Source organism: Equus caballus, chromosome 3, assembly GCF_041296265.1.
Source record: "Equus caballus isolate H_3958 breed thoroughbred chromosome 3, TB-T2T, whole genome shotgun sequence".
Taxonomy (NCBI): Eukaryota; Metazoa; Chordata; class Mammalia; order Perissodactyla; family Equidae; genus Equus; species Equus caballus.
Window position 1 is genome coordinate 124,013,330 of NC_091686.1, and position 24,415 is coordinate 124,037,744.

General features: G+C 41.6%; 1 protein-coding gene across 10 annotated transcripts in view; it reads left to right on the forward strand.

Moving 5' to 3' along the window:
- The window catches only part of POLN (DNA polymerase nu), a 174,943-nt gene that overhangs the window by 36,039 nt on the left and 114,489 nt on the right, over positions 1–24,415 (forward strand). For 8 of the 10 annotated variants that reach the window (XR_011437648.1, XR_011437650.1, XM_001489088.7 and 5 more), the window contains exons 8-13: positions 694–851; positions 3,573–3,641; positions 5,034–5,094; positions 5,861–5,925; positions 17,433–17,516; positions 17,830–17,925. Coding sequence is in view for 7 of the 10 variants with exons in the window: in XM_001489088.7 (XP_001489138.5) it covers positions 694–851; positions 3,573–3,641; positions 5,034–5,094; positions 5,861–5,925; positions 17,433–17,516; positions 17,830–17,925 (533 nt within the window). In the remaining 3 variants the exon portion in view is untranslated. Of the gene's footprint in view, positions 1–693; positions 852–3,127; positions 3,164–3,572; positions 3,642–5,033; positions 5,095–5,860; positions 5,926–17,432; positions 17,517–17,829; positions 17,926–24,415 lie in introns of all 10 variants that reach the window. The other 2 variants (XR_011437649.1, XM_070264051.1) reach the window with 1 other exon arrangement.

A 24,415-nucleotide genomic window follows, 5' to 3' on the forward strand; every position in this document is an offset into this window, starting at 1 on the left:
ATCTAGTTGTCTCACAGGATTTTCCTCGCATCAGGGTAAATGCCCAAAACATCAAGCGTCTTTGCCCTCGCACACACTGCCCAGCCTCCCCAGAACTCAATGACGAGGATGCCATTTGCTCAGGCAGCTTCTCATCACTCTTGCTTCTACTCACAAGACTTGGATTCCTGAACGTCCCAATGCGAGGCGAGGTCAAAGGTGGCCTAGGAACGTAGACCAGTGAGAGACTGGAGGAGGGGAGGACTTGGAAAGAGTGGATTCGTTGACATATGTGATTGAAAAGCCAGATGGGGGAGAGGTGCATGGGGCAGTGAGAGGCTTGGGAGCAGGGAGGGGAAGAGAAAGGTGGGGAAGAGGAGACAAGAAGTGTAGCTGAGGATTCTGACTTTGATCCCTTTTAACATTTTTGAGAGATCCAAATTCCAAGTTAGTTTGGAGTCTCCACCCCTTTTTAACTGTTTGGGATCCATTCCCCATGGAGATTGGCCATGTGGGACCTGGGGGGAGGATGCTCTTATCAAAGATTCGAAATTCTTTAGGAATGACAGAGCATCACTTTGATACTTAGCTGTGTAATTTGAGAGGATGGTAACACTATTATTATTAATTTGAACCTTGAGAACCTTGTAAAAGCAGGGAAAAGTACAATTATTCATTTTTCTTAGAATGATTAAAGGACCTTTTTCTCGTTAGTTGCTGACTTTGTAGGGCTAGATCCCAGAATCGCTGCATGGCTTATAGATCCTAGTGATGCTGCTCCCTCTTTTGAAGATTTAGTGGCAAAATACTTGGAAAACTCCATCACAGTTAAAGTGAGCAGCACATATGGAAATTCCTCAAGAAATATTGTGGTGAGTTGTTTTAAGATAAGGTTTTGTCAACCTTAATGTAACCCTAATTTTTCTCTAGAAACTTTTTCTGGTTCATAGACAGTCCAATAGTAAAGAATATTGCTGACATTCATTTTTACTTATTCAGCGCAAATGCTTTTTACTCTGACATTTCTGGAGGAAGATATTCAATAAGGATGGGTAATTTCTCTTCCTTCGTGAAACTGTTCCTGGGAAATCCCATTCACAGTGTGATCCTTCTAAATGGGTTCTCTGGTGTCAGAAAGTCAGCTGCTCCATGAGTGGAGAGCTGCTTGTTTATAAATTCTTAGTGCTGGTGATATGGCTGCTGTGACAGAGGGCCTGGGTTGGCCACTCCTCAGTCCACATGGGGAGACTTGTAGAAGCTGCTCCAGGTATGTCTCTCTGAGCCCCTCTTCTGAAGATGCCCCCGATTGTTAAGAACCACTGTCCGGAGAAGCAAGGGTGCTTGCAGCTTTGGAATCCTGCCTGGAGCTCAGTGAAAGGGAGACTTGACACATGGCAGGCTCCAGAGGAGGTGTCCCAGTGGGAGCAGCGTGGGCCACATGGGGCCACTCTGTTCAGGCTTCCTAGTTGTAAATTAACAGCTACACCTTAAAAGCACAAGTCAAAGAATATGCAGAGTACTGAGGGGGCACAGAGGAACAGGTGGCCCTGGGAGTATACCCAGCGTGAAGTACTGAGCCAGGAGATGTTGTCGTCCTGCATTTTATCCTACAGACCTTCTGTGAGCGAAGGTTCTGTGTCAATGGCTTGGGTTTGAGAGTACAGAAACTTGCTTTCCCTTAATTTAAAAAGAGTTCTGTCAGAGGAATATGGGGCAGCTCACAGACTCAGAGAAGAAGCAGAACCAGGCCTTGGGAAGTCAGGAGCCAGGCGGCTCTGGGGACCCACAGAGCGGGAGCCCACAGGGCCTGGGGTGAGAAGTGAGCCATGACCTTTTGATCCGTGTGTCACTTTTTTCAAGATTAAAAGTTCCAGCGCTTCAGATGTTTTGTTTCCCTCACTGTGTCACATGTCTGCCCTTGGCACGTAGGGCAGGACGTGGAGAGTAGAAGTCCTACCCAGATTCTATGTTGTGGGGAGGGAGCTTCCCCAAACGGAAGCTGAGATATTACTGAAAGAAGGAGTTGTCCATCTCAGTGTTATCAGTCCCAGTGTACAGATAAGTAAACCAAGGTGCAGGCCACGGTTCACACTTTGGATTTCTGACTCTAAAGTCCAATTTCTTTCTAGTATACACGTGTATGAGTTAGGGATGGGAGTGGCTGCAAGGAACAAAACGCCAACCACACAGGGTGTGTTTGTCCCTTACAAGAAGCTGCTGGCCCTCACCCCGGCTGGAGCAGCTGCTCACAGTGCTGTTGGACTCTTCCATTCAGCCACTCCCTTCGTGCCATTGCCTTACGGTTCCAGCAAAGCTTCATCCTAGGGCCCTCGTCCACACTCCAGTCATCAAAAAGGCAGCCTCGGGTAAATTTCCACTTGTGTCTTATTGGTCAGAAATGTGTCTCTTGTGGAGGCATGCAATACAGGAGTGGGTGGAAGACGGAAGTTGGGCCCACTAATCTATAGGATCTGCCAGCTGTGCTTCTTTGAACAACTGGTATGAATTGTTCAGGAAAATGAAAGGGTATTCGGGATAGAGCAAGTAGCATGGAAACAGTAGGGAATCACAGGAGAATGTGGCTCTTCTGAAGGAAGCAGCAAGACCTCACATGGTGAGAAGGAAGATGACTGTGGGGAAGGAAGAGGAGACACAGCAGGGCCTATGCCCGAAGGGTCTGAGCCTGCTGGGAAGACTGATCTTGTCCTGAGGAAGCTTCGGAGTTGGAGAACTGTTTAAAGTGGGAGTCGCTCAGCCAGCTTTGTTGTTTAGAAAGCTCATTCAGGCAGCACTGCGGCAATCTGCCAGGCAGCAGCTGAGAAATTTACATGGATGTGCTCATGATGCCTCTGGACTAGTTGTTCACAGAAGAGCCAAGACCAGGAATGACTAGAAAACACATGCCAGGGTATGTGCAGCCAGCCTTTGGCTCATTGTGGGGAATTTTCTCTAACTTGAGGCCTTCAGCAAAAAAGCTGAGTCTGACTGGCCTGGAGTCTGGAGAGTCATTTGGTGGAGCAAGGTGTTCAATGGGAGAAGCTGGGGCTCTGGGTCAGTGGAGGGAGAATTAGACTGAGCGTTGGGGGCTGCAGCTCATCCCATCACCCTATTTATCAGTTCAACACAGACCCTGTTTGTCCACTTCCAGGGCATCTGTGTGTGTCATCTAGGGCGAGGATGGACGGTGAGTGTGGAATGTGCAGTGTGGCTCCTCAGCTTGCTCATGGTGGGTGGAGGCTGTAGGAGTAGAGAGGTCAGGTCCATGTCCTCCTGTCTCTACTACTGTGTAGGCTTTGCATGTGGGGCATTTTGCATCTTTGTGGTTCATTTCCTGTAAAATAAGAAAAAACTGGGTTGGAGAGAAAGTGTGAGGTGACAAGTAGCTTGCATTTGCCCAATAAGATGCACGTTCTGTACCATGGGAACTCATCTACTTGAGGCAATTGGTGACACTGCCAGATGCATCATATCTGCCATGGAAAGACTTGTGCGACATAGCTGGTAAATATTTTTGTGAATTTTGTCACTTCCTAGATTGTGACAAACATTGCCACCAAGTTTGCCTAATTTTTAATTCTTTTGATCTTTTATAGAATCAGAATGTGTGTGCGAACCTGAGGATACTCTACAGACTTACGATGGGCCTTTGTTCTCAGTTGAAGGCAAGGCATTTTATTATAACTTCCGGTTAGCAGGCACTCTTGCTCACTGTTTGTCCAAGAGCTGTCTTTCATTCACACCCATACTCACAGGAAGCAATACCTGCAGTGTCTTTGAATGTGCAGGAAATGAAACATTGAGTTCTAAGGCCACCTTAAGCTGCACATCACTCATAAAAGGGTAGTCCAGATGACAAGACCTGAAGTTTTAAAAATGTTTTCTATAGGCTGAAAACAATTGCAATATTTTTTAAAAGCCTCCAATTCAAATGGAATATTTTTAATGCTGCAGTTAACATAAAAGCTGAGAGTTTATTTTACTTAATAGTGAAATGGACACAGCTCCACTCAATCAGAGTTTCATTGGGAAGCAGAGGGCATTCACAGGAATCATTGAGCAGAGATGAATGAAGGGACTGTGTACTGAGGCAAGAGCAGGGGCAAGGGAGCCAGCAGGGGATGGAGAAGCCTCCAAGGACAGGTACTGGCTAGAAGCTTTTCAACCCCTAAGCTTGAAGGGCAAGCTGTTACTAGGACCCTGGGAGAGCAATGGCGGCAGGGGGCTCCTGGTCAGGAGTCAGGCACCAGAAGCTGTGGCTGCAGGTGGAGAACTGCAGTCAGCAGTACACTGTGGGCTGGTGGGCAGGGTCCAGGTGGGAGAGAGGAAACCCACTTCTTTCTCCTTCTACCAGCCCCAAATTGGCAAAACCAGCCTGAGTGCAGAGAAGGAGTCCAGGTGAGGTGGCCTGGAGGGCATTAGCCCTTCCTCGAGAGTGAAGAGCAAGGCAGAGAATGGCTCTGGAGGGGCAGGTTGAGAATGTGAGGGCATAAAGGAAGAACAGATGAGGCTGAAGACTCTCTCAGGTAGCAGCAGGAAAGAATAAAAGAGATGGAAACTGATAAAGAGCTTGGAAGATGCTCTGAATAAATGGAGAGATGTTTCATGCTCCTGGAGGTGATGACCTAATATAAAGATTTCACTTCTTCCCACATTACTCTATAAAGTCAATGCAGAATCAATGAAAATTCTAGTTAAACTTTTGGAAATTCAGTAAACTATTCTGAAATTAAAATGGAAGACTAAAAGTCTACAAATACCTAAATCAGACTTTAAAATGAGAAAGATTAAAGAATATTGGGAGTGGGACTTGTCCTACCTGATATTTCTAAATATCTCTACCAGGTCTGGGTAATAAAATTGGATACTTGAAGGAAATAGTTCTATTAGGGAGGAGGACGGAGCAGAGGAGTGGCTATTGGATAAGAAACCAACCATGTCTTCTATAGTAGTTGCCTTAATTCTAGCTCAAGGAAATTAAGTAGGCTTTTCAGTGAAATGCAGATAAAAATAATAATTTAAAAGTAACATTGATATCATTTCTTCCTATGAAACAGATTTATGGTTTGTGGCAACTATTTTGTACTTTGGAGCTTCCTCTGATACCAATTTTGGCAGGTAAGTTACCATAAAGATGATGTACAGTCATGTTTCTAGAGAATTCTTTACATTGTTGGGAATGACTGTTTCTCTCCTAACTTATTTTAGGGTGGGTAGTGTATCATGGGGGCATTGAAGAGGTAGCAAGCCATTTATTTTCCCTTTCTGTAGCGAAAGGGGTTGGACCCTATCACCTCTTGATCTAGAGGGACTAGAAGGTTCTGACATTTTGGTCATATGGGATCCCTCTGTACTGTCCAGTTCTGCCAGATGCCCTGGCCAAGGAGTGAGCACTGACCTGACTCCCAGGGTCCTCAGAACAGCAATGTGGGGGAGGATGGCTGCCTGGATGTTTTACATGTCACTGTCGTCCCTGGTCCTGGTATACTGTCCTTTAACCTTTTCCTCTTTGTGAGAACTCCTAGAAGAACTGTTGCAGGGCTCTCCTCTGCCTTCACCTCTGTATCCCTCTCTCTCCCGCTCTGCCCAGGTCCTGCTGGGTCCCTAGGAAGTCAGAGCCTTGACCAGTGCCCTGCAGCCGAGCTGGTGGAGGGGCAACTCTATCCAGAGTGTGGCTGACCGGTGCTTGTCCCCAGGCCCACTGCCACCATTGCTGGGCTCAAATACTGGCCCTAATGGTCACTTCACTGAGGTCGGCTCGCAGCAGGTGCTGTCATTTTTGTCCTTATCAGGGAGTGAGGCTCACTCCTTGCACTTGAGTCTTTCACAGAAATGATTCATTGATGCAGCACAAACATTATCTGCTTTGGTTTTTGAATCACAGTAATGGAAAGCCACAACATTCAGGTGAACAAAGACGAAATGGAGAGGACTTCAGCAGTTCTTGGGGTATGTTATTATTTCAGACCATTTGTACTTGTTAGCTCTCTCCTAGGATAGGGTGGGTGTAAAGGTCAGAAAAGGCCTTTCTGAGTTCTTCCAGTGGTAGTTCTAGAGTGACTTCCCCTCTCTTCCCTTCCTCGTTTGCCCCAGACTGATGCTGCCACTGTTCCTCCTGTCTCTGACTCCTGCAGGGGAGTACCATGCATTGAAAAGATTTAAACAAGCATTATATCTGGTTGTTCCTCCATGTAGATGTGTGCATGGTTTAATGGATCCTCAGTGTCCTTCTCAAAGGTTCTTCTTGCAAGGACATTGCCCCCTGTAGTTTGGTGAGGGGAATTCATGCGTTTCTTGGATTCTTTAAAAAAGTAAAAACAAAACTTTCCAATTGTGAAAAAGGAAAAATACCGAGGGTTGGATAAAGATGCATGAAAACATGCATTAAAATGTTCTACTTAAGTTACTTTAAAGGAAACTTCAGTATAACCATCACCTTGGTCAAAGCATAGAAATTCCAGAAGCCCTATGTGCCCTCTTCCTGCTGCCAAAAGTAACCCCTCTCCTGACTTTTGTCCTCATTATGTTGCTTTTCTTTGCAGTTTTCCCATGTCAGTGCCTAAACAGTATAATTTAGCTTTCGTTTTGAACTCAGTTGATAGTTGTGCCTGACCTCTTTTACTCAGCCTCTGTATCTCAGCTTCACTTATGTCACTTGGTGCTGTAGTCTTCCATTGCATGACTCTAGCCCACTGCTGATAGGCATCTGAGTTGTTTCCATTTCGCAGTCATTACAAACCATGCTCCACTCTTGAGCATGTTTCCTGGGCCCCTGGGCATGTGCTTCTCTGGGGTGTAAGGCAGAATGGGGCTGCTGCAGCACAGGGATGGTATTGCTTAGCTTTATTAAGTAACACTGAATTGCTTTCCAAAGGTGCACTTACCAGAAGTGCATACAGGGGCCTGTCATTTCACATCCTCACCTGCACGGGTACCTCAGACTTTTAATAGTAGCCACTTTGGTGAGGACATGATGGTATCTCATTATGATTTTGGTTTATATTTTCCTGATTACTAGTGAGACTGAATAGCTTTTCTTATCATCATTAGCTATTAGGAGTTTCTCTTTGGTAAAGGATTTGCTCAAGTTTTTAACCCATTTTTGTATTGAGGGTTTTGTCTTTCTCTTATTGGGGCATCTTGATATATTCTTGTTACAAACCTGTTACATATACCTTCTCCCTCTTTGTCTTACCTTTTTACTTTCCTAATGACGTTTTTTTGATGAACAAAAAGTACATTAATTTTTAACTTAGTGCAATTTATTAATCTTTTTCTTTATGGTTAGTGTTTTGTGCATCCTGTTCAAGAAATCTTTCCTTACTTCAAGCTCATGAAGTATTCTCATGTGTTATGTTTGAAAGCTATTTTCATTAGCCTTTGCATTTAGGTTTACAACGTACCTGGAACTGACTTTTTCTTTTTATGTGAGAAAGAAATTACATACAGTGAACACTGCAAATCTTTTAAATTTATTGTGATAAAAGACACAACATAAAATTTACTGTCTTAACTATTTCCAATTACACAGTACAGTGGTATTAAATACATTCACATTGTTGTGTAACCATCACCACCCATCCATCCCCATAACTGTTTTCATCTTGTAAAATTGAAACTCTATACCCATTAAATAATAACTCCCCTATGATTTGGACTACTCTAAGTACCTCATATAAGTTGAATCATACAGTGATTGTCTTTTTGTGACTGGCTTATTTCATTTAGCATAATGTCCTCAAGATTCATCTATGTTGTTGCATGTTGTCAGAATTTCCTTCGTTTTTGAGGCTGAATAATCCTCCATTGTGTGTATATACCACATTTTGCTTATCCATTCATCTGTCGACGGATACAAGCAATTTGGCTTGCTTCCATGTTTTAACTATTGTGAATAATGCTACTATAAAAATGAATGTACAAATATCTCTTTGAGATCCTGCTTTCAATCCTTTTGGTTATATACCCAGAAATAATTGCTAGAACTTATGGTAATTCTGTTTTCAGTTTTTTGAGAAACCACCATACTGTGGTTTGGTAAAACCAAACTGAGAAACCACTGCATCATTTTATGTTCCCACCAACAGTGCACAAGTTATTCCAATTTCTCCACATCCTGTCAGTACTTGTTTTTTCTGTTTTTTTGGTAGTAGTCATCCTAATGAGTGTGAGTTGGTATCTCATTGTAGTTTTGATTTGCATTTCATTAATGATTAGTGATGTTGAGAATCTTTTCATGTGTTTATTGGCCATTTGTATATCTTCTTTGGAAAAATGTCTATTTAAGTCCTTTGCCCATTTTTGAATCCAGTTGTTTGTTTTTTCTTGTTGAATTTTAGGAGTTCTCTATATATTCTGGATGTTAATCCCTACTCATATATATGATTTTCAAATATTTTCTCCCATTCTTTGTGTTGCCTTTCTATTCTGTTGATAGTGTCTTTTGATGCATAATTTTTAAACATTTTCATGAAGTTCAATTTTTCTACTTTTTCTTTTGTTCCCTGTGCCTTTGGTGTCATATCCAAGAAATCATTGCCAAATCCAATGTGATGAAGCTTTTGTCCTGTGTTTTTCTTCTAAGAGTTTTATTGTTTTAGGTCTTACATTTAGGTCCTTGATCCATTTTGAGTTAATTTTTGTGTGTGGTGTTAGGTAAGGGTCCAGCTTCATTTTTCTGCATGTGGACATGCAGTTTTCTAGCACCATTTATTGAAAAAAGTGTCCTTTCCCCATCAGATGGTCTTGACACCCTTGTCAAAAATCATTTGGCCACATCCACAAGGGTTTATTTTTGGGCTCACTATTCTGTTCTCTTGGTCTGCCTGTCTGTCTTTATGCCCATACCACACTATTTTGATTACTGTAGCTTTGTATTAAATTTTGAAATCAGGAAATGTGCGTCCTCTAGTTTTGTTCTTTTTTCAAGATTGTTTTAGCTATGCAGTGTCCGTTGAGATTACATAAGAATTTTAGAGTGGATTTTTCTGTTTCTCAAAACAATGTCTTTGGGACTTTGATAGGGATTGCATTGAATCTGTAGATCACTTTGAGTAGTATTGACATCTTCATATATTAAATCTTCCAATCCGTGAAAATAAGATGTGTTTTCATTTATTTGTCTTTTTAAATTTCTTTCAGCAATGTTTTGTAGTTTTCATTGTACAAATCTTTCACCTCCTTGGTAAAGTTAATTCCTAAGTATTTTACTCTTTTTGATGCTCTTGCAAATAGAATTGTTTTTTTTTTTAAAGATTTTATTTTTTTCCTTTTTCTCCCCAAAACCCCCTGGTACATAGTTGTATATTCTTCGTTGTGGGTCCTTCTAGTTGTGGCATGTGGGATGCTGCCTCAGCGTGGTTTGATGAGCACTGCCATGTCTGTGCCCAGGATTCGAACCAACGAAACACTGGGCCGCCTGCAGCAGAGCACGCGAACTTAACCACTTGGCCATGGGGCCAGCCCCTAGAATTGTTTTTGGAAATTTCCTTTTCAGATTGTTCATGTGTAGAAATGAAACTGATTTTTGTGTGTTGATGTTATATCCTTACTTTGCTGAATTCAAAAAATTCTAGCAGTTTTTTTGTGGAATCTTTAGAGTTTTCTACATACAAGATCATATCATCTGAGGCTGGCCCGGTGGCACAGTAGTTAAGTGCACACATTCCACTTCTCGGTGGCCCGGGGTTCACTGGTTTGGATTTTGGGTGCGGACGTGGCACCGCTTGGCATGCCATGCTGTGGTAGGCATCCCACGTATAAAGTAGAGGAAGATGGGCATGGATGTTAGCTCAGGGCCAGTCTTCCTCGGCAAAAAGAGGAGGATTGGCAGTAGTTAGCTCAGGGCTAATCTTCCTCAAAAAAAAAAGAGAGAAAATAAGATAAAATAAAATCTCTTTAATTTGTGGCCTAACTTTTGGTCTATCCTGGAAAATGTCCCACGTACACTTGAGAAGAATGCATATTCTGTTGTTCTTGGGTAGTTTTCTGTATGTTTATTAGATCTGGTTGGTTTATTATTGTTTGAGTCCTCTGTTTTTGTACTTATCTTCTGTTTGGTTGTTCTATCCATTATTGTGGGTGGGATACAGTCATGTGTTGCTTAATGATGGGGAGACATTCTGAGAAATGCATCATTAGGCAATTTTGTTGTTGTGTGAACATCACATAATGTACTTACACAAACCTAGGTGGTATCACGTACTACATACCTAGGCTATATGGTACTGATCTTATCGGACCACTGTCATATATATGTTCCATCATTGGCTGAAATGTTGTTATCTGGCACATGACTGTATTCAAGTCTCCAACTATTATTGTAGAACTGTCTGCTTCTCCCTTTAATTCTTTTAGTTTTCCTTCGTATATTTTGATGGTCTGTCATGAGGTGCATAAATATTTTTAATTGTTATATCTTCTTCTTGTGTCAAATATAATGTCATTCTTTGTCTCTTGTAACCATCTTTGATTTAAAGTCTATTTTGTTAGATATTAGTTTAGCCACCCCTGCTCTGTTTTGGTTACTGTTTGCATGGAATATCTTTTTCTATCCTTTTACTTTAACCTGTTTTATCTTTGGATTTAAAATGAGTCTCTTATAGACAGCATATAGTTGGATCATGTGTTTTCATCCATTCTGCCAATCTCTGTCTTTTGATTGGAAAGTTTAATCCATTTACATACAGTTAATTACTGACAAGGAGAGACTTACTTCTGTCTCTGTGCTATTGGTTTTCTATATGCCTTATAGCTTTTTTGTCCCTCATTTCCTACATTACTGTCTTCTTTTGTGTTTAGTTGATTTTTTTGTAATGAAATATTTAAATCCCTTTCTCATTTCCTTTTGTGTATATTCTATAGTTATTTTCTTTGTGGTTACCATGGGGATAACATTTAACATTCTAATGTCATAACACTCTAATTTGAATTTATACCAGCTTAACTTCAATAACACAAAAACTCTGCTTCATTACAGCTCTGTCCCTCCCCCTTTCAGTTGTTGATGTCACAAAATTACATCTTTATATATTGTGTGTCCCAAAACATAAACTAATAATTTTTTAAATGCCTTAGTCTCTTGTATTATGTAGGAAACAAGATTTGGAATTACAAACTAAAGTTACAGTCATCCTAGCTTTTATACTCATAGTTGGTTTTCTTTGTAAATCATGTAGAAAACAAAAAGTGCTGTTACAGATTGTTACAATATTACTAGCTTTTATAATTGCCCATGTATTTACTTTTATTGAGGTATTTATTGTTCCATATGGCTTCAAGTTACTGTATAGTGTCCTTTTATTTCACCTTATAGGACTCCCTTGAGCATTTCTTCCAGGACAGGTGTAGTGGTGACATCTCTCTCAGCTTTTGTTTATCTGGGAATGTCTTAATTTCTCCCTCACTCTTGAAGGATGGTTTTGATGGATATAGGATTCATGGGTGATGGTTTTATTCTTTTAGCACTTTGAGTATATCAGCCTGCTATCTTCTGGTCTCAAAAGTTTCTGAGGAGAAATCCATTAATAGTCTTATTGAGCATCCCTTGTATGTGATGACGCTTCTCTCTTGCTGCTTTCAAGATTCTCTTTGTCTTTGTCTTTTGAAAGTTGATTATAGTGTGTCTCAGTGTTTATCTCTTTGAATTCATCTTACTTGAAATTCGTTGAACTTCTTGAATGTTTATATTCATGTCTTTCATCAAATTTGAGACCTTTTCAGTCATTATGTCTTCAAATATTCTTGCTGCCCCTCTCTCTCTCTCTTCTCCTTCTAGGATTCCTACAATGCGTATGTTGGTCCACTTGATGGTGTCCCATAGGTCCCTTAAGTTCTGTTCACTTTTCTTCAGTCATTTTGTTCTTCAATCATTTTTCTTTCTGTCCCTCAGCCTCAATAATTTCCATCGTCCTATTGTCAAGTTCACTGATTCTTTCTTCTGCCTACTCAAATCTGCCTTGAATCCCTCTAGTGAATTTTAAATATTAAATTTTTTCAGTATGTTTCAGCTCTAGAATTTCTTTTTGGTTTCTTTTACATTTTCTGTCTCTTTATTGGTATTTCCATTTTGTTCACACATCATTTTCTTGACTTTCCCCACGTCTTCTTTTGGTTCCTTGAGCATCTTTAAGACAGTTGTTTTAAAGTCTTTGTCTAGTAGATCTGCCATTATGTCTTCTTTTCAGGGACAGTTTCTGCTGATTTATTTTTTCCCTTTGAATGATCTATATTTCCTGTTTCTTTGTGTGCTTTGTGACTTTTTGTTGAACCTGGACATTTGAATCTAATAATGTGGTAACTCTGGAATCAGATTCCTCCTTTTCCTCAGGGTTTGCTCCTTTTGTGTTATTGGGTTTTTTATTTGTTTGTTTATTTTGCTTGTTGTAGGTTGTCTCTGTTTTGAGGATCAGCCTGAGCTGTAAACTTAAGGTGTTCTCAGTTCTTTTCTGAGCCTTCCCCTGGGCATGCACAGTCACTTTCTGTTTTCGCCATATATGCACTTGCTTTTGACTGTCCTTGTCTTTAATATCTGGCTTCCAAGAGGAGAAAAAGCAAAAAATGAAAGAGGAGAGAAAAGGGCACCAACCCTTTAAATCCCCTGGAAGTCACTTCAGTGGAGAGGAAGGGGCTTGCAACAACGGAGGAGGTGCAACGACAATGGCAGCCTTCCTCTTCATCTGCACCTCTTGTCAGAAGCAGCCATCAGAGCACAGATCCCTGATATTTGGAGGAGAGAGTCCTCTTTGCCCACCTTGATTCCCATAAGCTGTGTGCAAGCTGCTCCAGGAACACGTGCACAACTGCCTGCTGTGTAGTTGGGGGTGGGGATGGGTAGCTGCTTCTGTGCTAAGAGCTGAATTCGACCAAAATTAACCACTTTTACTGCCCAAGACTTCCCCTGGAAGTTGCAAGCCTTCAACAGACTCCAGAGTTCTAGAATGGTTCCATCAGACAGATTCTGCCAGCGCAGCTGTTGTCCAGGTGGGGAGACGGACTCCAGAGTTCTAGAATGGTTCCATCAGACAGATTCTGCCAGCACAGCTGTTGTCCTGGTGGGAAGACAGACTCCAGAGTTCTAGAATGGTTCCATCAGACAGATTCTGCCAGCGCAGCTGTCGTCCAGCACCCAGAAGGCTCCTTCTTGTCCCCTGTCAATCTATACCCCCAGAGATAGTCATTAATCTGATTCTGTCCCCAGTGATTTTGAGCTTCATGTAAATGGAACCACACAGTAGGGGCTCTTTCATTCTGGCTCCTTTTGCTCACATCCTGTCTGTGGGATTCATCCATTTGGTTGAGTGTAACAGAAGTTTATTCCAATAAAAGTTGCTGTATAGCACCCATTGTAAGAAGGCACCCTAATTTTTTTATGCCCTCTCCCTTTGGTGGGTGCTGTGATCACAGTGGCTGTGACTATTTATGTACATAACCTGTGGTGGATGTGAGTGCTGCTGTCTCTTGGTTTTATATCCAAAAGTGGAATTGCTGGGTCACAGGGTGTGCATATGTTACCTGTAGCAGATAACTTGCAAATAACTATTTGAATTGGTTGCAACCTTTTCCAGTCCCATTTGCTATATCCTCACCCACGCAGTACTATCGCTCTTTTCACTTTAGCCATTCTGATGGGTCTGTAGTTGTACCTGTGGATTTAATTTGTATTTCCCTCATGAGTATAATATTGAGCACCTTTCATATGATTGATGGTATTTTGGATATACTCTTCTGTGATCCAATTTTTCAAAGACTTTGCCTATTTTAAAATTTCGGTTAACTGACTTTCTTATTGATTTGTAGTTCTTTATATCTTCTGTATGTCAGTCCTTTATAATATATATTGAAAATATACTTTCTCCCAGTCCAGGATTTGGCAAACAATGATTTGTGGGCCAAAACTATTCTGTGGCCTATTTTTGTATGGCCTGCAAGTTAAGAGTGGTTGTTACAGCTTTTTGGGGTTTTTTGAGGAAGATTAGCTCTGAGCTGACAACTGCCCTCCAATCCTCCTCTTTTTTGCTGAGGAAGACTGGCCCTGAGCTAATATCTGTGCCCATCTTGCTGTATTTTATATGTGGCATGCCTGCCACAGCATGGCTTGAGAAGCGGCGCATAGGTCCACATCCAGGATCTGAACTGGTGAACCCTGGGTTGCTGAAGCAGAACGTGTGAACTCAACCACTGCACCACTGGGTCAACCCCTGGTTGTTACAGTTTTTTAGAAACAGACTAATAAACAAAAATAGGGAAGAGTATGTAATGGAGAATATATGTGGCCCATAGAGCCCAAAATATTTATCTGGCCCAGGCTATGTTTTAGCTTGTCTTTTCACTCTTTAATAGTGGTGTCTTTTGTTGAACAGAATCTCTTCATTTTTTGTTTTTTTGTTTTTGTGAGAGTAAGATTGGTCCTGAGCTAACATCTGTTGCCAATCTTCCTCTTTTTTTTTCACTTGAGGAAGATTGTCTCTGAGCTAACATTTGTGCCAATCTTCCTCTGTTTTATGTGGGATGCCACCACAGTGTGGCGTGATGAGCGGTGCTGGGTCCGTTCCTGGCATCCAAACCTGCCAACCCCCAGCCACTGAAGCAGAGCATGGAAACTTAACCACTATGCCACCAGGCTGGCCCAGAATCTCTTCATTTTAATGAAGTCCAATGAACCATTTTTTAAACATTTAAGATTTTTTTTGTGCTAAGAACTCTTTTTTTTTTTTTTTTGAGGAAGATTAGCCCTGAGCTAACTACTGCCAATCCTCCTCTTTTTGCTGAGGAAGCCTGGCCCTGAGCTAACATCCATGCCCATCTTCCTCTATTTTATATGTGGGACGCCTACCACAGCATGGCTTTTGCCAAGCGGTGCCATGTCTGCACCTGGGATCCGAACTGGTGAACCCTGGGCTGCCAAGAAGCGGAAAATGCGAACTTAACTGCTGCGCCACCGGGTCGGCCCCTAAGAACTCTTTGCCCTCTAGGAAAGATATTTTCCTGCGTTTACTTCTATAAGCTGTAGTGTTTTAAGCCTATCATCCATTTCAAATTAATTTTTCTATATAGTATAAAGTACAGTTAAGATTTTTTTTCCCCGAATGGATTTCCATTTATTTCAGCATCATTTATTAAAAGTGCCATTGTTTCTCCACTGAATTAGAGTAGTGTCTTTGTCTTAAATCAGGTTTCTGTATATGTGTAGATCTTTTTCTGGAATTTGTTCTGTTTCATTGGTTTATTTGTCTATCCTTGTGCTAATACTCCCCTGGCTTAGTTACAGTAGCTTTATAGTATGTCTTGATATCCTATAGTAGAAATTCTCCATCTTTGTTCTTCCACATGGTATTGGCTATTCTAGGCTCTTTGCATTTCCTTATAAAATTATGTGATATACTTAAAAAAAAAAAACCTGCTTGGATTTTGATTGTATTTTCAATGTGTATGACAAACGATTCCTATGCAGACTCTATAGAGAACTCCTATCAATAAGAAAAAGCCAGTTAACACAGTTTTTAAATGGGCTAAATATTTGAAATAATGAAATAATCTTTCTAATGAAAAATATGCAAACCTCTACCTGTGATGCCACAAGGACAGCACAATCAACCTAGCTGAGCCCAACCCAAATTGCCGACCCACAGAAATGGGAACAAACAAAATGGTGGTTGTTTTGGTGTGGTTTGTTATGGGGCAGTAGGTAACTGATGCAACCTGGCTCCAGCTTCCGCTCGTGAATGGAGCACTTTCAGTCCCTGTTTTGCTGCATGACCGGAGCTCCAGCCTGGCTGCTGGCCCCAGTGCCCAGCTGGGCCCTGGCCTCAGCCCTGCTGCTGCTTTGTAGTTCTCATCTATTTCTGCTCCAAAGAGACATTCATGTTTTGTGGGGGTTTTCCAAACTGTCTTCTTATTTTTCTCTGTTTATACTAATCCATTACTGCTGTGTGTTTAAACACAAAGAATGCATTAATGTGTGAATTTATTGTACTATTTTAGCTGGAAGCTCATGTTCTCTTAATTCTTTGAGATCAATTTGTTACTGAATTTTTTGTTTCCTAAGGTATGACTTATTCCTGAAGGGATCCATTATCTGTCTTTTAATGCTTTGGTCTTTTGTTTTTCTTGTTATCATTTGTTTCTTTGACTACAGAGTTTTGGCATACTTTAACTGAGAAAATTGTTTCTAGGTTTTTCTTTTTGCTTAGATACTATTTTTTGTATTATACTTGTCCCACTCGTGATTTCTCTGGACCCTATTTGTAAACTTCTTTCAGAATTTTAGCCTAAAGGCACTTCTCTTCTGATAAAGAGTAGATGCAGATGATATTTCACCAGAGTTGATTGGTTTAGGCTCTGCTCTCTCTTTTCTTTTATAATTTTTTTTAAAGTACTGGCCTTCTTTTCTGACTAAAATGGTGGGGAGGCGAGGGCTTTATTAATTCAGCGTGTCCTACTGCTCTGCTCTGCTCAGCGCTGTATTTATCAGCTATTTCATAAGGTATGTTTGTTTTTTTCACCTGGACCATCTGTGCCCTAGTGAAATGAAAAAGAGAAACCTTAACTACGTAGGAGTCAGGAAGGCCTGTAGGGGGAGCCCTCAAGCCCTATCATACACTGTCAGTTACTCCAAATAGAAAGAGAAGTATGCTTGCATCTCAAGACAGGAAAGTGTTTACTACTTTCCTACTGATGAGGAGGAAGGGAGACGTCTCTCCCCGCGAGACAGCAGCCCAGGCAATGAGAGATGCTGCAGCTCAGCTAATGAGAAGCTGTTGCTGCCCCCAGTGGACCATCCTTTGGAACAGCTCCTCCCTCTCCCCCTTTTTCTCTATAGAAGCAGCTCCCCTCTTTTGTTCTGTAGATTTGCCTTAGGTTTACCATAGCATGCACATTCAAAATTGCAGCTTTTTGGTCTATTCCTACATAGACTTGTTTTGCGAGTAAAACAGCTGGCTGCTTTTCTAAGTTGACACTCAGCACCACTCATCCCTGGCTGCGTCCCCGTTTGGGCTGGTGTGGCTGTCCAGAGTGCTGTCGCTTGTTTCTCCTGCAGCTGCTCTCTCTGTCAGGAGGAAAGCCTCTACATGGTCATCGCTGTAGTCACCATGTGGCTTGGTCCTGACTCTTCTGCCTTGGGATCTTTCGATATCTGGAAGTTTATGATGTGATGCTGGGTCCCTTTTCTAGTCATAATATTGCTAGAGAATTCATTCTTTCCTTCCTTCATTTTGGTGTATTATTTACTACTTTTGCTTCTTTCAGCTTGCTTCCTTAGGTTTGGTGGAGAATGATTCTATGAGCCTGAATATTCCACCATGAGTCAAAATATGTAGTTTTTAATGTCCATTTTGGTAAATTGTAGATTAGTTTTTATTCTCATAAGAGCTTTTGTTGGGATTTGTTTGATGAAAAAATTAAATAATCTTAAATTGTGAAAACAATGAGATAAATTATGTTTATCACATTCACAGTCTCGTCTCAAGGAATTGGAGCAAGAAGCCCATTTTGTTGCAGGAGAACAGTTTCTTATAACAAGTAATAATCAGCTTCGAGAGGTAAAGCTAAATTTTACTCTTTTATAAAATATACTTCTTATTCAGGGGTTAAAGGAAGATTCATTCTGAATTTATAAATATTATTTTACGTTGATTATCTTAAAACTATTTAAGTTATTCATGTTCTCTCACATTAAGATTCATTACTTCAAAGCCTTTAAATCCAAGAAAAGTATTAAATCAGAATTTATGCATTTTGTAACATCTAATCGGGTATGTCTTCTCTGGTTGGTCGCTTTAACTGTGTTATAGTGATGTTTGATTTTTCTCAAATCTGGGACTCTCTTATCACATGAAATTTCTTTTGTTGAAGATCCTCTTTGGCAAGCTAAAGCTGCACCTGCTGAGGCCAAGGGAGACTCTTCCCAAAACGGGGCTGCAGGGACACCTGTCCACATCAGAAGCCATGGTAAGGTTTGAGAATCGTCCTCTTTTTTTGAAATTGATAGTGTAACTGCACCACATGTGAGTCAACTCCCAGACCAGCCTGGCTTCCAGCAGTGGGACTTGCCAGCAGCAACCACCATGGAGCAGTTCAGTTTGATCGTTTCCTCTTTATGGCAGAAGTGCTCCTACCCCACGGTTGCCGTCCTCCCTATGAACCAAGGAGAAAGAGGCAGACAGTACAGTTTTCCAGAAGCAATCCGTTGGCTTGATTTCCTGAAAAGGACAATTTGGTGGAATTTTGTTCTGAAAACCAGATTCTTGACAATCTAGTCATGACCTCTTTGTTTCATGCCCCTGCAAGAGACTAGAAATGGGAAAGGTCTTCAGCCTTCTCCTTTCCCCAGATTTATTTTAGAAAATTTTAGGTGCTCTTCTCTTGAGAGGAATACATTTTTTAAAAGACAGGGAGTACTGAGATTCTACTCTATTAAAGTTGCAGAGTAGAAGTAGACATTTAGAAGCCAATAAGTAATATTACTGAAAGCATGCAGGGTAGAGGTCAGTAAATAAGTGGATTCATGTTATTATGGTGAGAACTAGGCTCCAATTTGTACATTCTGTTCTTGTTCAACATTTGACTTCGCAGCAGAGGAAAGCTTCCTTCTAGACTCCTTCTCTGTGCATAGTGCCCCTCCAGCACTACACTTTCTGCTTGTGTCAGCCCTGGAGGAGCCCCACATTCACTGACTCTCCCCACACCTGGCCCTCAGGGGGTTCAGGTGGCAGTTATCTATTGAGTCACGGACTTCTGTGGAGTGATGTTCTACTGAAGGGACTTGAATCTGCCTTCTTCCCCAAGTCTTCCTTATCTTAGTGAATGGCCTGTCCTCCTGTGTCCTTGGGGGCCAGCAGTGGGTGGAGCAACAGCAGTGGAGTCAGCCACCCTGCCTACCTGCACAGCTTGGGCCATGTTACTTGACTGCTCTGTGCCTTAGTTTCCTTATCTGTAAAAGAAGGATCATAATAGTGCCTCTCTACTTGAATCTTGTGAGGATTCAACAAGTGCGTGTGAGAGAGAGAGAGAGTGTGTGTGTGTGCGTGTGTGTGGGTGTAAAACAGTATTTAGGACCGTGCCTTACATATGAGTTCTCAAAAACCAATAAGTATTGGCTATTGTTATTAGCTACTTCATCCAAAAACCTACAAGTCATCTTTAATTTTCTTTCAGACTCACCCCACAGCAAGTCTCAGGATCTCTACGTACAAAAATATGTCTTGAGTTAGCCTGCTTCCCTCCAGCACTGTCACCCCTTAGTCTTCTCCCACTTAGATTCTTTAAAGCCTCCTAAGCACTCTCCCAGCTTCTACTCTTAGCCCTGCGGGTTATTTATCACATCCAGGCAGAAGGATCTTTTAAAACATTAGAAAAGTCGTGTTACTCCCCTGACTTAAACTTCTGATGGCTTCATGTGAGACTCAGAATAAAATCCAAGTTCTGGATTTTATTTAAGGTGTCCTCTGGCCTGTGGGTCTGCCTTGCCTCCTATCACTCCTTTCCTCCTTACTCCCTGCACCCCACTGAGCACACTGTTTATGCCATGGATTTCTGCACAAGCTCTTTTCTCGGTCTGGAGACTCTTCCCACAGATTTTGCATGGCTGGTTCTGATTGTCAGCTTAAGTGTTGCTTTCAGAAAGACCTCCTCTGGTCACACAGATGACAGCAAGGCCCTCATCACTACCTATTTCTTCACCTTGATTTGTTTTTTCCATACAACTCTCCATTACCTAAAGTTATCTCACTTACTTGTTTGCTTATTCCACTAAGATGTAGGTTGCACAGATCTAAGACCTCATCTGACTTGTTTGTCACCTCCCAGAACCAAACGGCCTAGAGCTAGCACCTGGTGGGGCTGAACTGAATGTCTGTTGTTTGTTCATGGAGCACCGTGACAGCAGGGAGCAGAACCCATCTTCCTGGAGAGACTCCAGCATGGATTTTAGCACCCGTATGACAGAGGTGGGCAGTATGCCCTAAAGTTCCAGCAATGGCAGTACCTGGGAAACCCACACCTGAACTGGGGGTCTCGGGCTGATTTATTCTCTGTCCTGGCACCAGCTGGCAGTGTTGCCCTTCCCTTTGCTGCTCCTTAGTGCTTGCAGACAACTAACAACGTAAGAAAGGAAATGTAATCTCTTCTGGTGTCGATGTGCTCTTTTGTAGACAGAATTGAGACAATGACCTTAATTTTTTTTCACAAAGATATGATTGACATCAATCATATTAGCCTTATTTTCTTCTTTAGTTAATCAAGTCATACTTTTAACATAAAAGTTAGTAAAAGATTAACTTTTATTAGGCAACACATGTGTGTGGTTCTAAATTTGAAATTAAGACTCCTTCTGCCTACTTCTCTTCACCTTCCCTATTCCTCTCCCCATGGGGAGGGATTTAGACTGGATAAAACGGGTGGCCTGGAATGGTTCAAAAGGACATGACTGTGGTCTTAGATATGGTTTTATTAGATTTTATTTTTCAGAGTAGTTTTAGGTTCACAGCAAAATTGAGCAAAAGGTGCAGAGAAGTCTTGTATACCCCTTGTCCTCCCCCCACAACAGCCTCCCCCACTAGCAACATCCCCCACAAGAGTGGTACATTTGTTACAATGAATGAACCTGCATTGACACATCATTATTACCTGAAGTCCATAGTTTACATTAGGGTTCACTCTTGGTGTTGTACGTTCTATGGATTCTAACAAATGTGTAATGATATAATGATGGATATAATATATCCACCATTATAGTATCATACAGAGTAGTTTCACTCCCTAAAAGTCCTCTGTGTTCTGCCTATTCATCCCTCTCTCCTCTCAACCCCTGGCAACCACTGATCTTTTTACTGTCTCCATAGTTTTGCCTTTTCCAGAATGTTGTATAGCATAGAATCATATAGCATTGGAATCATATAGCATGTAGCCTTTTTAGATTTGATTCTTTCACCTAGCAGTAATGCATTTAAGGTTCCTCTGTGTCTTTTTGTGATTCGATAGCTCATTTATTTTTAGCACTGAATAATACTCCATTGTCTGGATGGTCTACAGTTTATTTATGCATCTACCCACTGAGGGACACCTTGTTACTTCCAAGTTTTGGCAACTATGAATGAACCTGCTGTAAATATCCATGTGCAGGTTTTTGTGTAGACATAAGTTTTCAGGTCCCTTGGGTAAATACCAAGGAGCAGGATTGCTGGATCGTATGGTAAGAGTATGTTTAGTTTTGTAAGAAACCACCAAACTGTCTTCCAAATGTGGCTGTACCATTTTAAATTCCCACCAGCAATGAATGAGAGTTCCTGTTGCTCTATATCTTCATCAGCATGAGGTGTCAGTGTTTTGGATTCGGGCCATTCTAACATGTGTTAGCTATATTTTAAAAAGACCACTCTTGTAACTGGTTGGAGAATGGAGGAGTCTCATTAATAGGCTGCTGCTGTAGTGTAGGGGCTGATGTCTCAGTAGTCCAAGTGAGAACAGTGAAGATGGAGCAAAGCAGATGCATTTTCAGAGAACTTTTATAACAGAAGGGAACATCTGTGAGTGTGAGTTCATGTGAGTGTGAACAAAAGTCAGGAATGTGGAGTAATTCCTGGTTTTCTTAGTTGTGCACCTAAGAGATGGCCACTACTCAGGGAAAGCTGAGAAAAGAGTGGTTTATTGGGGGGGACATCAAGCTTTCAATCTTGGACATGTTAAGACAGAAGTGTTCACAAGACATTGACACAGAGATGTTGCACAAGCATTTGGGTCTGTAAGAAGTCTTGTGCTGGAGATACACACTTGGAAGTGGTCAGCTGATTTTTATTAAAGTTACCCTGGGATGGTGGTCCTCTACCTTGACAGGAGCTTTGGAAAAATGCCCGTGTCCAGGCCCATGACTGATCCACAGATCAGAGTCTGATTCTAATAAGCAGCCAACATTGATAACCACAGACTTAAACTCTGAGAAACTGACATTTAGAGGTCAGGGAGGAGGTGCCAGTGAGAGGCTATGGAGTGGTCAGAGAGAGAAGGGAGATGAGAAGAATGTGGTATCAGGAGCCAACACAGGGAGTGTTTGATAAAGCTTGTGGAGTGGCAGGCAGCTATGGCACTGTGCCTCTGCTCATTAACCAACTCTGGTAGGGCCTTATCCAAAGTTTTATGAAATCAAACACTCAGTTCTTTTCAAGTGTTCTCAGATGGCTTGAGTCAAGATATACAGGGAGACTGTGGTTAGAATGTTATTTTGTGAGTAAGGTATCAGGGTGGGGAGAGCTAGTTGATCTTAGGCAGTTTCTTGGCTAAGTATTTTCATACACTTTCATCCCCCAGGGATAGTTTTTCTAAGAAAACTGCAATTCTAGATTATACTAAGGCAGAATTCCTCCCCCTGGGCAATGCCTGCTCCAAGCACACCAATGTTGGTTCTCCTGTTTGTGTGTCCCTGGCTAGCCAAGACTCTTGTATCCTCAGTCTTTATTCAAACAGAGAGTGATACAATTCCATGGCTTATACTATTTCATTAAAATTATATCATCAGTTCTTCCCCAATTTGAGTTATAGATTCAAAACAATTCTATTTAAAACCCTAGCAGGAGTTTTTTGTAGAAATTGACAAGCTGATTCCCAAATTTATATGGAAATGCAAAAAACTAAGAGTGAATACAATCTTGGGGAGCATTATTAGAGGACTTAATCTATTGGATATAAAGAGTAATCATACAGCATAGGAGTTACTAGGAATTAATTAAGCAGTAAAGTGTAGTGTTGATTCAAGGATAAACAAATAAACCAATGGACCCAGGATAGAGAATTTATAAACAGACCTCCATATGTGTGTATAAAACACATGATCTCTGAGAGGGGTGGCACTGCAAAGTAATGAGTAATAATGCCTAGTTACATAAATGATAAGGGACAAGTGCATCTATTTCATACCATACACAAAAATAAATTCCAGAGGACTGATGTCAGCATCATGGCAGAGTGAGTTGTTCCCTTTGTCTCTCCTCTCTAAGTTACAACTAAATGGACATTCATTAACCAACAGAGGGTTCCATGCACAGTACAACAGGATGTCTGAGAGACCCACGCAGCTGTGCATCAGAAGGTGGGTGGACTGGATCCCTGGGAGGCAGTGGAACTAGTGGGTGCACCCCTCCCCCTCCCCAGTGACAGCAAGCCAGGTCACAGATCCTTACACAGTGGCTGATGCAACTGTAGAAGGAGGTGGGGGCAACCGGGCCCATTCAAATGCTCTGAATTGTAGCCTGGCCTGTGGGAGTGCCCACTGTGCCGTGGCAGCCCCGCTGGTGTGAACGCTCCCCACCGAGTCACAGTGTCTCAGCCCTGCAAAGGCACCTGCACACTGAGCACAGCGCAGGCAAGAAGGCACCCCTCCCACCTAGCGCAACAGCTCAGCCGGTCCCCTGCCAAGCACAGCAGCTCTGCCTGCATGAGAGCAACCCATCCACCAAGCACAGAGGCCCCACCTATGGTGCCCAACCTGCCTGCCCAGCACAGAATTCCTGCCCACATGAGCACAACCTTCAGAGCAGCTGTGGCCAGCTCACACAAACACAGAGCATCCCTACCTGCACAACTTCCAGCAGACGGGACAGGACCAGAAAACACAGCTTCTGCTCTCCTCCAATGGTGACACATGGATTCTGGAAGCTGAAACTACCACAAATGTGCAGGCAAAGGGTCAATTCATCAAACACCATGAAGAACTACAGTAACACTTCAGAGCAGAAGAAAAATGACAAGTCTCCAGAAACCAATCCTGAAGTCACAGAAATTTACAATCTAAATGACAAGAGAATTCAAAATATTTGTCATAAAGAAACTCAATGAGTTACAAGAAAGCTCAGGAAGACAGTTTGACAAGCTCAGGAATAAAATTATTGAGCAGAAGGAATACTTCACCAAAGAGATTGAAACTCAAAAAAGAAAAGGCAAATTCTGGATATGAAGTACACAATTAATGAGGTAAAAAAATAACCTAGAAACCATAAAAAATAGAGCTGATGTTATGGAGAACAGAATTAGTGAATGAGAGGACAGAAATATAGATATGCCTCAGGTAGAGGTGGAGGAGAGAAAACTAAGATTTTTTAAAAATGAAGAAATTATTTGAGAAATATCCAAATTAATTAGGAAAAGCAATATACAGATTATAGGTATTCCAGAGGGAGAAGAGAGGCAGAAAGGAGCAGAGAGGTTATTCAACGAAGTAATAGCTGAGAACTACCCAAACCTGGGGTACTTACAAGTACATGAAGCCAATAGAACTCCTAATTACATCAATGGAAAAAGACCTTCTCCATGGCATATAATATTAAAACTGGCAAAAGTCAATGACACAGAAAAAATATTAAGGGCAGCAAGGCAGAAGAAAGTAACCCACAAAGGAACTCCCATCAGGTTTTAAGAAGATTTCTCAGCAGGAACCTTACAGGCTAGGAGA